General features: G+C 39.8%; 1 protein-coding gene across 3 annotated transcripts in view; it reads right to left on the bottom strand.

Moving 5' to 3' along the window:
* KLHL4 (kelch like family member 4) overlaps nt 1-12,158 on the bottom strand; it is a 74,330-nt gene that overhangs the window by 17,267 nt on the left and 44,905 nt on the right. For all 3 annotated transcript variants that reach the window (XM_059859461.1, XM_059859462.1, XM_059859460.1), the window contains 2 exons: nt 1,376-1,546; nt 373-509 (listed from right to left, as the gene is read on the bottom strand). In XM_059859461.1, coding sequence (XP_059715444.1) covers nt 373-509; nt 1,376-1,518 — 280 coding nt within the window. In that variant the 5' untranslated portion in view covers nt 1,519-1,546. The remainder of the gene's footprint in view (nt 1-372; nt 510-1,375; nt 1,547-12,158) is intronic.

The following is a 12,158-nucleotide window of genomic DNA, read 5'->3' as shown; positions in this document are numbered from 1 at the left end:
TAATGAACAAAAATAGATATAAATTTCTATAAACCGAACTTTAGTATGAAAATTCAAATATTAATGAACAAAAATATATATAAGAACAAAAATAGACATAAATTTCTATAAGCAGAACTTTAGTATGAAATTCATATATTAATGAAGAAAGATAAATATAAATTTGTATAAACAGAACTTTAGTATGAACTTCATATATTAGTGAAGAAAAATAGATATAAATTTGTATAAGCAGAACTTTAGTATGAAATTCATATATTAATGAAGAAAAATAGAAATAAATTTGTATAAGCAGAACTTTAGTATGAAATTCATATATTAATGAAGAAAAATAGATATAAATTTCTGGGAGCAGCTGAGGGCCAGGGTTACCTGTGTAGGCGTAGCGCACCAGAGCCTTCAGCGCCTCAGGATCCACTCCCTCCATCTTGATCTCCTCCTGCTTTGCCTCCCTCACATCGTTGGTGAACATGGCAGCAAAGTAATCAGAGACTGCACTGAGAACCAGCCTGCAGGGGAGGCAGGGTGAGCAGAGATGCCTCAGGTTTAGCTTTTATATTTTTCACATTCTGTGCTGCTGTAGTGGGTGGGTCTGGGTTCACATCAGGGGATGGTGAGCTCTGTGCACAGAGCAGGGAGACAAAACAATTCCTGCTCCAGCTGGGCACCAAGGACAAATGACCCAAATCTCAGCCCAGGAGCACAAACCTCGTGGGCTGGAGAGAGAAAAACAAGGATGGGACTTTGTAACCTAAAGCTGTGATTGGGCAATCAACTCTAATATGTAAAGGGACCAAAGCTTATAAAAGTGTCAGACCTCATGACTGGCCGTGCATTTTGGGGCCATTTTGGTTCATCTTGGGTGCAGCCCTGGCTGGGCTCTGGTGCTGCCCAAGGTGCATCCATTGGGGCCTCCTGATAAATCCCTACTTTATTCTTCAGCTCCATCTAGCCTCTGTTCTAGGGCAGCTTTCACAAGGCATCAGCAGGACAGCAAATTACCTCATCATCTCAGTAGCAGGCAGAAAATCCAGCTTTATTGTGTTATGAATTGTGTGTATAACAGAAACAATTAGCATAGGAGTCAAATCTTGCAGCAGTGAGCAGCGAAGTTAAAAGAGTAATTAGTAATCTAATTTTCTCCCAGAGTGCCTCTCTGGGCAGATTTTCTTCGCTGATCTTGCTGTGGTTTGACAGCAGCAAGAAGAGAGGGTGGGCAGTGCCAGGGGTTTGCGTTTGAGTTTCATTGTGCCCACAATAACAGATATGCAAGGCTGATTAGCTGGGTTAGAGTGACTCTCCATTCCCAAGCAGGCTATCCACAAATCGAGGCAGCTTTTGGGGACCTGAGGCAGAAGGGCAGTGGGAGCTGTACCTGTGGGCTGGGATCCTCTGGTCCCCGGCGATGAGGAGCACGTCACAGAGCTGCTGCTGCTGCAGGTAACTCTCCATCTTGCGGAAGGTTTGCTCCGCGTGGTTGGAGGACTGGAAATACTCATCAGAGCCATGGGTGCTCATCCCCAGGGAGCTGCTGGTGCTGGACAGCCTGCCAGGGACAGAGGCAGGGATGAGCACAGAGTTAAAAATCCCTTATAAACGCTGATGACGTTGAATTTTATTCAAAAGGCAGCACAGAAATGTTTGAAGTCCCACCATCCTGGTCTTACCGTGCCTTCCTCCCACTTGTTCTCTTTGCTGTCTGGAAGTTGTTATTCATAAACCTGCCCATAAACTGTGCTTCACTACAGCTGTGTGTAGTAGGGAGTGCTTCCCCCCAGCAGTAGGGTGTGTAGGATTTGTCTGCTTCCATCAGTTTTGAGTGCCTTGCACAGCCCTGATGTGATAAATGCAGTTCCCTGAGCGCTCACAAACAGAATCCTTTAAAAATCCTATTTTCCTGTGATACTGACAGCTAAAACACCTCTTGGCATGAAATATTGGATATTACACCTTTAGGTCTTATTTCTGATTTCTGCTTACTTTGTCCTGAGTCAATAGTAATGAATCTGAGGACAATTTAATGAGCACCATATAATTCTAGAGAAATTTCCAAATTAAAAGCTTATGCAACATGTACATGGCCTTTAGCATCTGAGTGCAAATAATGGAGACAAATTAATTTCTCTGCCTTTCACAGAAATGTACAATATAAATATATTGCTCCCACTCCAGAATTCTTTTAGCTTTCCCAATTATAGACAACCCATATTGTTTTTTCAAAACACTATTCCTTACAGCCTTTAAATATGGGGTTTGATGTAGGTTGAAACACCTGTCAGGCATTTCCTTAGAAAAATCTTTATTTTTCTATTCATCACTTTTTAGTAAATAATGATGCATTTGTTGATATAAATGTAAATCACATAGCTTGAAAATGCTGCAATTTAACACTACTTTAGCTAAAGATTATTTAGAAAAACATCTTCTCAGTTTAATATCATTTTTTAGAAAGTATTGCTCCTTTTTTTATGTTTCCAAGCCCAACTGAGAAATAATGACAGCTGTTGACTAAATTTCCTGGTTGTCTTTGATATTCTTAATGCAAATTCATAAATGATTAGGAGAGATAAGGTCTCTTCACAAAATTAGCATGTCAAATTTAGCAGAATATTGGATTACATCCACAATTTAACATCTAGTTCAGAAAACAGAGAAATAAAAAAGGGTTAAGTCGGGTTGAATTGGTATCAGAAAATAGAGATGTTAGGTTATTCATTTTCAAATATCATACCTCATTATACAGCTCATAGAAGTCAAGGGAAATAATTAAAAACCAAATTATAATGTAATATTGAATTGAGACACAGCAGTTTTCCATCCCCTCTGCAAAATGCTTCTGTCTTTATCACAATTTCAAATCCATTTTAGCTTGGCTTAGTTTAGTTTTAAAGAAAAAGGGGAAAACCAAGTTCACCTCTAGTGGGTTTCCTTTGTCATTTTTGACTTCCAAAAATGAATTTGTCTCAGTGTGTTTAATGACTCCACTTTCTTATTTGTTTTCTTTCAATGCTTCATAAACAATGACAAAGCTGCAAAATTGGATTATATGCTCATTAGTTTTGTATCAGCTACTGGGTGCCAAAGTCAAACTCTGCAATATTTTGTTATTTACCTCTTAAGCATCCTTTAATGTTTTTCAGAAAATTCTTTTTTGAAAAAATTATTGTTTCAGATTCAATATATGCACTCTAGGTGCTGTATCTCAGCACATTGCACTCAGCCTTGATGTTTGCAGAACAAACCTCAAATAATACTCAGCCATCCCAATTGAGAATACACAGTCCTGGTTGTGTGAAATAAATAATTCCCCATAGCATGTATTTATTTGTGGTTAGAGAACCATTTCCAAGGGAGTGAAAGTCTAATTATTTCATTTAGTCATGGGTACTTTTTCCAGAAGTTTAGTGGAGTCACATTTAACTGCACCATAAATACCACTAATATAACTAATTATTTCAAAGGCAAAGGTCTTCAGAGACTGAAAAATACTGGAAGCAAAAGCAAGTTCTCCATTAAAATTTATAATATAATTTCTGGTTTATCTTCAGCAGCTGAATCGAAATGGTAGATATATAATGGAGAGGAAAATTAAATTCAAAGATAAATATTTATATATTTTCCTTAGTGTATGACTGTCAGACTCAAATATTGACCTTCAGAGTGTAGAACTGGGTAATGATGCATTAAAGTCAGAGATCAAAATATCCCCAAGGAAGGAGTCAGGAAAATCCCCTGGAGTCTGGTGTGGAATCCTGGCAGAGGATGCTGAGGGTGTAGCTCAGAGAAAGATTTATTCTTATAAAATGTGCACAAGTTTGGACAAACAAAAGCTGAGTATTCAGGAATTAAAGTTTCCCAAAGTGCATCAGTCAGGGAGGAAAAAATCCATGATTTGGTCTGAAGAATCAGGAACCCAAATTGTTTCTTGTTATCTTTGTGCTGGTGTGCACTGGGATGAGGAGCTGTAATTAGCATTCTTAATAATGGCTAAAAACGTGGATTAGCCTGGAGAGATAAATCTGTATTTAAATTATTCTGAAGTCACTGAGTTGTATGAATTTAATTTCAGGTAGAGAACCTTGTGAAATCATTCCAGAATTTTCCTGTAAGGATTTCTGAAGGATACTCAAAATATGCTCCATTTTAAGAGAAACATGGAATTTTGGAACAGAAAATAGACACTGAAAACTTGAACAAATAATCAAAAAGCATGAAGTGCCTGGATGGTCAGAAGGACATAAATACCAGCCAGCTGGTCACAATGAATCATGTCAGAACATTGAATTTTATTCTCTTTTTTTCCAAGGTACCAAAGCTTACTGGGAGAAAAACATGGATTGTCAGAAGTCATCTCGCCTTCTGGGGGACTTCTGACACCATTTCACATGACATTTTCAAAACTGAGCTGGGGTGGCAGGTTTTGAGTGAAATAAATACAAGAGATAGGAATAACTTGTTTAGCCACGCTTGAAATCTGTCAGGGGTTCAGTTCCAAAGGCAGATGAGCTGCTGAGAGAATTCCAGGCAAATCCTGCTCCTGATGCTGCTCCGTGATTTTATTACAGAAAATCATGTGGTAGAAAGGGATTTTAATTGTTATTAATATTTAATTATTACAGCATATTGTATTTTTTTTTCTTGCTAATATCATAGCAAGAAGAAAGGTTTTTGGGAAGAGAATTTAAATTCAGAGAGGGAACAAAATTTAAATTCAGAGAGGCATCTTTGCCCTTTTCTCATTAAACTTTGGGGAATTTTTTACTTTTCAAAGAACTGCTTACACCTCTCTTCAAATAAATACCTGAAAGAAACACAGGGGAGGAAATGACAGGTAACAGCGAGGTTTTTCTGGATCCTAAGAAAGCTGGGACTCAAAAATGGTGTGTGAAGGTACAATTTCATCTTTTCTGTAGTCAGAATAGATGGCATGAGTTTTGTGATTCATTCCAGACCTACAATTCTTTAAATTTCTGAGTTATGTTAAATTTATTTTCTGTCATAATGGAGAACTCTTCACACTAATCAGCAGAGCACTCTTCATTAATCAGTATATAAAGGATAAATCCAGATTTCCTCATTATTTCATTAGAATGCAATAACACATTAATGCCATTTATTTGCCATATCCTTTTTGAAATTCAGTGTTTTGTTAAACCTCATTCAGTGTGTCTGTGGCCAAAACCAAGAAGAAAACCTGATGACAAGGAAGCTTTGAAGCACAATATTGCATGGAAACAAGGTGATCTATTGGAGTCTTTTAATTTTCTTGGTGTAGATGAGGCAATTGTTTACCTTTTTATGGGGACCACTTCCTGGGTGTTTGTGGAATGTCCCTGTTTGAGGTGCTGAGATACTGGAGAAATTCAGTTTAACCAAGTTCAGTTGTTGGTGTCCTTTAGAGCTTTGGATTTGGGGGGTCCTTCCCTGTGCTCTGCAAATCCCACCAGTCACAGTCCTGGAGTTCAGGGGGCTCCAGCTCTGTGGGACTGCTGGGGCTGTGCCCAGGCAAAACTGCAACTCCACCAGTTCAGCTGGGCTGTGCAGCAATATTTCCAGTGCAGATCATCATTTTCCTTTTCTTTCTTTTTATTTATTGTGTATTTAAAAGTGCAGCTCAGCCCCTTTCCCCAGACAGCTCCACCCTGCTCAGCCCTGGGGGCTCTGCCCCTCTGGCTGCTGGGCCCTGGCACGGGGCTGGCTGCTGACAAGAACTCTTTTCCTACAAAAATCACAGCATCTGTCACAGCTAAACCCCAGCAGCTGGCTGAGAAATTAACATATTTCACTTAGAAATTAAGAGAGAGAAAGTTGGAATCCATTTCTGAACACAGATAAAATAATGATAAAGTTGATGTGCTTGTATTAATTGATGCTGATAAAATTTTAGCACATCAGTGACTGTGCCAGCCTCTTCCTTGAAATTTCTGCTGCAGTCATTTCTTCATTTTTTATTCTTTATTGTGGAGTTTTTTAGAGTATGGGTGAAAAGATTTGTCCTAAAAGAGTGTGGGAAATTGCTGGTGACTGCTGAGGTCATAACATTAACAGGAGGTCATAATAAGGATAGCAAATCATGTAGCAAATGAAGAAATAATTATAATTTTTTTCAGTAATGGAGAAACTCATGACTTCCGAACTAAACTGAAAGCTCTGACAATTCCTTTAGAACTTGGAGCTCTAGAAACTGCCTGCTTTTAGCAATTTTTTATTGCCAAGGCTAGCACAAACCTGCCACTTGTCTCAGTTGGTGTTAGTTAAAATAACTTTTCCCATTTGGGATTAGAAGTGCAAATGTGCATTTCATGAACTGCAAACCACTTTTAGCTCACTTGAATTTTGTTCTTCCCCCAGACATGACAGCGTACAGACAGATGTCAGCATGATTCAGAGCAGGATGCATTTGGGCTGGGATATTTTGAATCCCCCCAGAAATAGAACTCAGGGATTTGTTGGGGTAATTCCAGTGGGAAATGGGAGCTGCACCCAAAGTGCAGAGCCCTGAGCCCTCTGTGCCTCCTCTCAGCTGTGATTTTGAGGGACATGATCAGTCAATCCAAACCCTCTCCTCAGGAAGCTGTTTCCCTTTGGAAATTGTATATTTATTATTTTTAACAAAGGAATTGCAAAATTACTTTCCAGTATCTGCAGATTAGTGTGTGAACTCTCTGGATTGTTGATCTACTTTTTCCTCTGTTGAAAGACCTCGTGTCTTCAGAAGGGTTTTATGCTCACTGTTTGTTTTATGCAGCTAATTAAGAAATTGAATAATCCTACGTACTTAGAAAGGAATTTCTAATGGTTCCCATCCTGGTACAGAACTAATCTGAACATAAAACTTTGCTATAAATATTCTTCAAATTACCTAAAAACGCTTATTTCTGTGCCATAGAAATTGCAGCTGTAGCAATATCCAATCAGCCTGGAGAGAGCACTGCCTGCACAGCCTGAGTGTTTTATTTAAGAGAAATGTGTCCATATTCAGGGGGAAGTGAGTGCCTCAGACAAATCATTTCCATGAATGCCAGCTAAAGTCACCATTCAAGAGCATTATCCTCCAGGAGAATTAACACTGTGTTCATTTTCATTATATAATAAAGAAAAACTGAGTGAAACATTTTAGGTATAAGGATAGGAGTATTTCATATATTATCTTCCTAATGATGATAATTAATAATTATCATCATTAATATGATAATAATGCCAAGTGCTCACTGCAATGCATGAATTCCAAACTCACATTTGTGGTACATGATTGTGTTGGAGGGAAATTAAAAGTGAAGGAGACACTCAGGGAGGCTGAGTGCTTCCTGCTCAACTTCCAGGGAGCAAGTGAGAATCTTTCTGAAGAACAAAAAGTGATGTGACCAGAAGGCATGGTGCAGCATGATTTGGAGCTGTCAGAATGCACAAAATGAAAAATAATGGCTTAATGCTGGATCTGAGCCCGTGGCATTTTCCTTTAGAGGACATAGAAAACAAAATGCAGGCCAATGGCAAGAAGAACTGGTTCTCACTCCAGGCCAAGCTGTTGCCAGATGAAACCAATTAACTCCATGTTTGCTCCTTCATTAAGCACTTTTCAGAAAGACTCCTGATGGGAGAGAGTGAGGGGAAGAAGACCCTGATTTCTGCTGTCCCTTTTGACTTTTACTGGGAAAAGTGGAGCAGAGAGGAGCAAAGGGAGATGCAAGTATAAAAAAAAGGAAAAGTGAAGTGGTTGTGCCTCCAGTGAGCAGAGCTTTGAACAGGCAGAGTAACAGTCTCAATAGCAATTATCCCTGCCCCTGCCAACCTGAGCCTTGCAGCTCATCAACTATGGATCCTGCTGGGAGATTTCTGCAGATATCTTGATTTATTAAACCTCAAACCACTAATACCTCCATACGTGCTTCTTACCTCTTTTTCGTTTTTCATCAAAGGGACATTATTCTTGGGCTTCTCATGACCATTTCTTTTTTTACATTTTTCCTTTCCTGCATTTAGTGGATCCTAACTAACAAATAACAAGGCTTATCACGCTTTCCCCTTCAAGTGAAACATGATCCCCTAGATGAAGGCACCACTTCAAATTTCATTTTGCTGTATGAGACACCCCCAGTCACGTAAAAGTCTCCAGGCTTGTTCCAAAATATCTCCTGACCTGATTCAGCTGATCTGCTGGATACCTCCTTCAAAGCTAAACACTACTGCACTGGGGAGAAAAAGTGGGATTTTTAACCTATTTAGCCAGAGTGCCCTGTCATAATTTCAGATTTATTAGAAATGGGGGAGAGAGGATGTGTGCAAAGGTCTGGGCAGCCTCACAGGTAGAAATCACAGATGAGAAGCAGACTGAAGTTTTCTATTCTGTTTGAAGGTTTTGTAAGCCCCATCAATTGATCTGTGATCAATTCCCTCCTTCTCTTAATTGTGCAATTACACCTTGAGAGTTTCCCTGTGTTAAAGCCAAATATTCCTGTGTGTCCCTGGGTACAGGTATGCTGCTACCAAAATACTCTCCAAAGCCAGTTGTCATCTTCTGAGCTGCTGTGGCAGAAAATAGAACTCAAACCTAGGCTGGAAAGGAGTTCAAAGAACTTAACCTGCTGTATTCATTTCTGGCTCAGTTGAGGGCATTTTCTTTCAAGTCAGTACAGCCAAACCAGCACATTGTGAATGCCCTTCCATATTCACTGGAGGGAACTTTGAATGTTATAAATCATGCAGACTGTTGTGCTTTAGCTCCTGGTTTTACTTTTGGTCACTGACTTGAGAGACCTGAGACCTGAGAGATATTTTATGATTATTTGTCGTTGCTAATGTCAGAAATAATATCCACTGAACACCTCCTGTGCTAGCTCAGAAAAGAAGGCAGTTGTGGCAGCACCTTACAGCAATTCCTTAGAGAGGAAACCTCTACTCAGGAGCCCACAGCACCTTTGTAAGACAGAGAGAGAATTGACTTTAGAACCTTTACAGACAGAGCATCTTTAAGGGCTGCTTTAATTTGGCAGTATCAAGTGTATTTACCAGGATTTCTGACAACCTGGCTTAATAAAACCTGTTCTCTCAATGCCATTAGTGACTTGGCATTTATCTGGACAGATAATAGTGATAGCTTCTCCAGCAAGCCAGGGTTTGTGTCAGCCTCACTCACTGTAATTTAATCAGAATGAAACCACGAAATCTAAATAAATGTAGCACATTAAGCCAAAAGAAAACAAAGGCTAAAAGTGTGTAACTGATATGAACTGTGAAAAACATTGCTTATATTATTATTATGATGGCAGGTTTTTTCCCTAGAGTGCCAGCAGAAATCCCTAGGCTGGAGAGAGGCAAAATTACATTGTAATGTGGTTATACAAATAATAACACAGCAATTTTATTGCATTTATTCGTAAAATATTGTCCTTCCAGTTCTAACTTTGTTACTTTTTAAATTGTGTTAAATTCAGCTTTGGATTAACTTTAATTGAAAAAGTACAAGGAGACTTTGAGCACCTGAGAAGTAATTGGGCTGTTTGAAAGAAGAAGGGAGAGGCACAGTTGGGCTCTCCTGCCATGTGACATCCCATGGGAGCTTCTTCCCAAGCAATTTTATTGGCATTTCATACCACCAAGCCACTCTACATCTCTTTTTTAGCAGAATTGAGGATCCTTTAAGTGAATAAAACAAATTAAAGCAAAAGAGATTAGCCCTGACTTACAGCCTTGTCCTTTCTGGGCTGACCTCAGCAGCTCGCTGTGTCCTGGTTGAGCAGCCTGGCTCCTGCAGGACCACCAGGCTGGAACTGCCCAGGAAGTTGTCTGGCTCTGCTCCTAAATCCCCTGTGACAGCCCCAGGGACTGCACTGGCTGCTCTGCTGGGGGATTTACTGGGTCAGGCCTCTCAGGCAGAAAGGCCAAGAGTCCATCCTAACCACTGCACCAGCACACACACATGGGTGGGTGCAAGGAAGGGCACAGGAGGGAATTTCTGCCCTTAGCTGTGGTTTGCCATAAAGTGAATGATGAGCTGGAGAGAATCCTTTGTGAGTGACTTTTGTGAGACAGAAACGAGAGTCATGACCCAGAACCAGCATGTTCATCTTTAAATGATCACTATAAACATGATAGAGCACCCCAGTTTTTGTTCAGAGTATATATTTATTGTCTGCTCAAAATATTTTATATTTATATATGTATATATTTATCTGCTTGCTCAAAAGGGTGGCCAGAAATGGTGGCATCAGAGCCAGCCTCTCCTTTGCCTTTTCCCTGGGTGCATGACAAAGGCAGAGCTCCTTCTCTACAAAGGTGAGTGCCTGAAACATGACCCCCAATGGATCCAAACTGAAGGCAATGTTTGAGCCAATATTCTCAGTCAGGAATCAGAGCTTTTGCTCTGCTGGTCGTGGCAGAGAGGGGAAGAAGGAGCTGCCCCCAAAGGCCTGGAACATGACTAAGGTAAAATTGCTGAGGTATTTTTGCCTGCCTGTGTGTGTATGTGCATCTCTACTTCCTCCCACCCTGCAAGGTTCTGCAATGGTCTGACATGGAGACAGAGCTTTCCTGAGCATCTGTGCTAAATGAGCACTGCAAAAGAGGTTTCCCTAGCAACTCAAACCATATGTAATAGCTTAAAATAGCTTTTCTCCAACTCCTAGGAGTTCTTAGTGGCTTGCTCACAATTTCCATTTAAATCAAGGTATATTTGCCCTGTTCAAAAAGGTTCTTTAATTTCCCAACTTCTATTAAAATGAACAGGGTTTGAAAATGCTCATTTCAGAATGTCTCCTTTCCTCTTGACTTGTAACTTACCAGGTAAACTGAAGCATGGCAAAGGGGGGCAGTGGCTGTCCACTTTCTCAAACATGTTGCCTTTGCTGTTCAAAACATTTTATTGGAAATATATTGGTCTCTACTTATTGCAGTGGGAAGTCCCAGCAGAGCCTGATTTCTGTGAGATCAGTATAATAAGATAAACTGTGCAACTCTGAAATACAACGGCTCTATCATAGTGTACATGAATTCCACTCTGCTTTGCAAAGCTGTGTGCAGGCAAATCTGGATGTTTGAAAAGCCTGCTCAGTTCCTGTGTGTCCCAGGAATTGCTCTTTTACATGAGTGAACTGTGATACCAAGAACCTGGGTGATGGCTCTGAGGTAATAAAAAAAGGAGGCAACAAATCTGAGACATAACCCATATCTTGTTTTTCAGATCCCAGTCATGAAGCTAAAAATTTAGGCTGAGAGCACTTGAATTTGATTAAATCAAATGTTAACATCCAGGTAAGACATCTAGATTCTTGTCCCAAGGTTTTCAAAATATGTACAACACAACTGAAGGAAGGAGCAGGTATCAGCCATGGCTTTCCTTTCCACCAAAAATGATTCTTTGGCCTAAATGGGTTTAGTGGAGAATGTGATGAGGCAAACGTTTTATCCTGTAAAACAGCATGAGAACACAGTGCCTATTTCCTGACAAAACACTTTGTATTCATTTAGATGCCCTAGCATATCCTTAAACCTGAAATGAAGGCAGGATGTTCCTTGAAATACTTTCAGTTATCCTCTTGTTCCCTGGGAGCAGCAGACAGGTTTGAGTGAAACATCCTGACTTGTCCCCTGGGATGGAAACAATTACTACAATGAAATCAAAGATGTTTTGAGCTAAGAATTCTTGGATGGGCAGAATTTTTGTGAAGAGCCAGGCTCTCTGGTCTTGTTCTAGCTGGTTTAATTTGCTTTGAATTGAGTTTTTACTGGAAAAGGAGGGAAGGAATTGGTGTGGGAGCAGATTTGCTGTCACAGCAGGGTGGGAATTTCCAGTGCTGGTGTTTGTGTTGATGGAGTCACTGAGGGGGAATCTGAGGTCACAGAGGTTAAATTTTGTTTTAGAGATTATTTTCTTTGTGTTTATATCCTGTGCTTATCTTCAGCTCTTTCTGTGAATCCCAACAGTTCTTCAGCTTCATTTTTTAATTCTTTTACCCTGCACACCAACAGGTGCACAACAAGAAAGCCACAGCCTTATTTAATTGCCTGATATAATCATTCCCTAAATACATTAGGGAACTATTTTATTCTAGCAGAATGGAAGGAGCTAAACCAAACTGGTCTAGTTTAGTTGGGCAAATTTAGCTGCTTGATTATAACAAACAAATCCCTTTAATTTTTAAACGTGTAGGATTTTAATA

Source organism: Haemorhous mexicanus, chromosome 14, assembly GCF_027477595.1.
Source record: "Haemorhous mexicanus isolate bHaeMex1 chromosome 14, bHaeMex1.pri, whole genome shotgun sequence".
NCBI lineage: Eukaryota > Metazoa > Chordata > Aves > Passeriformes > Fringillidae > Haemorhous > Haemorhous mexicanus.
The sequence above is the reverse complement of the archived record's forward strand: the minus strand, read 5'-3'. Positions and strand labels throughout refer to the sequence as shown.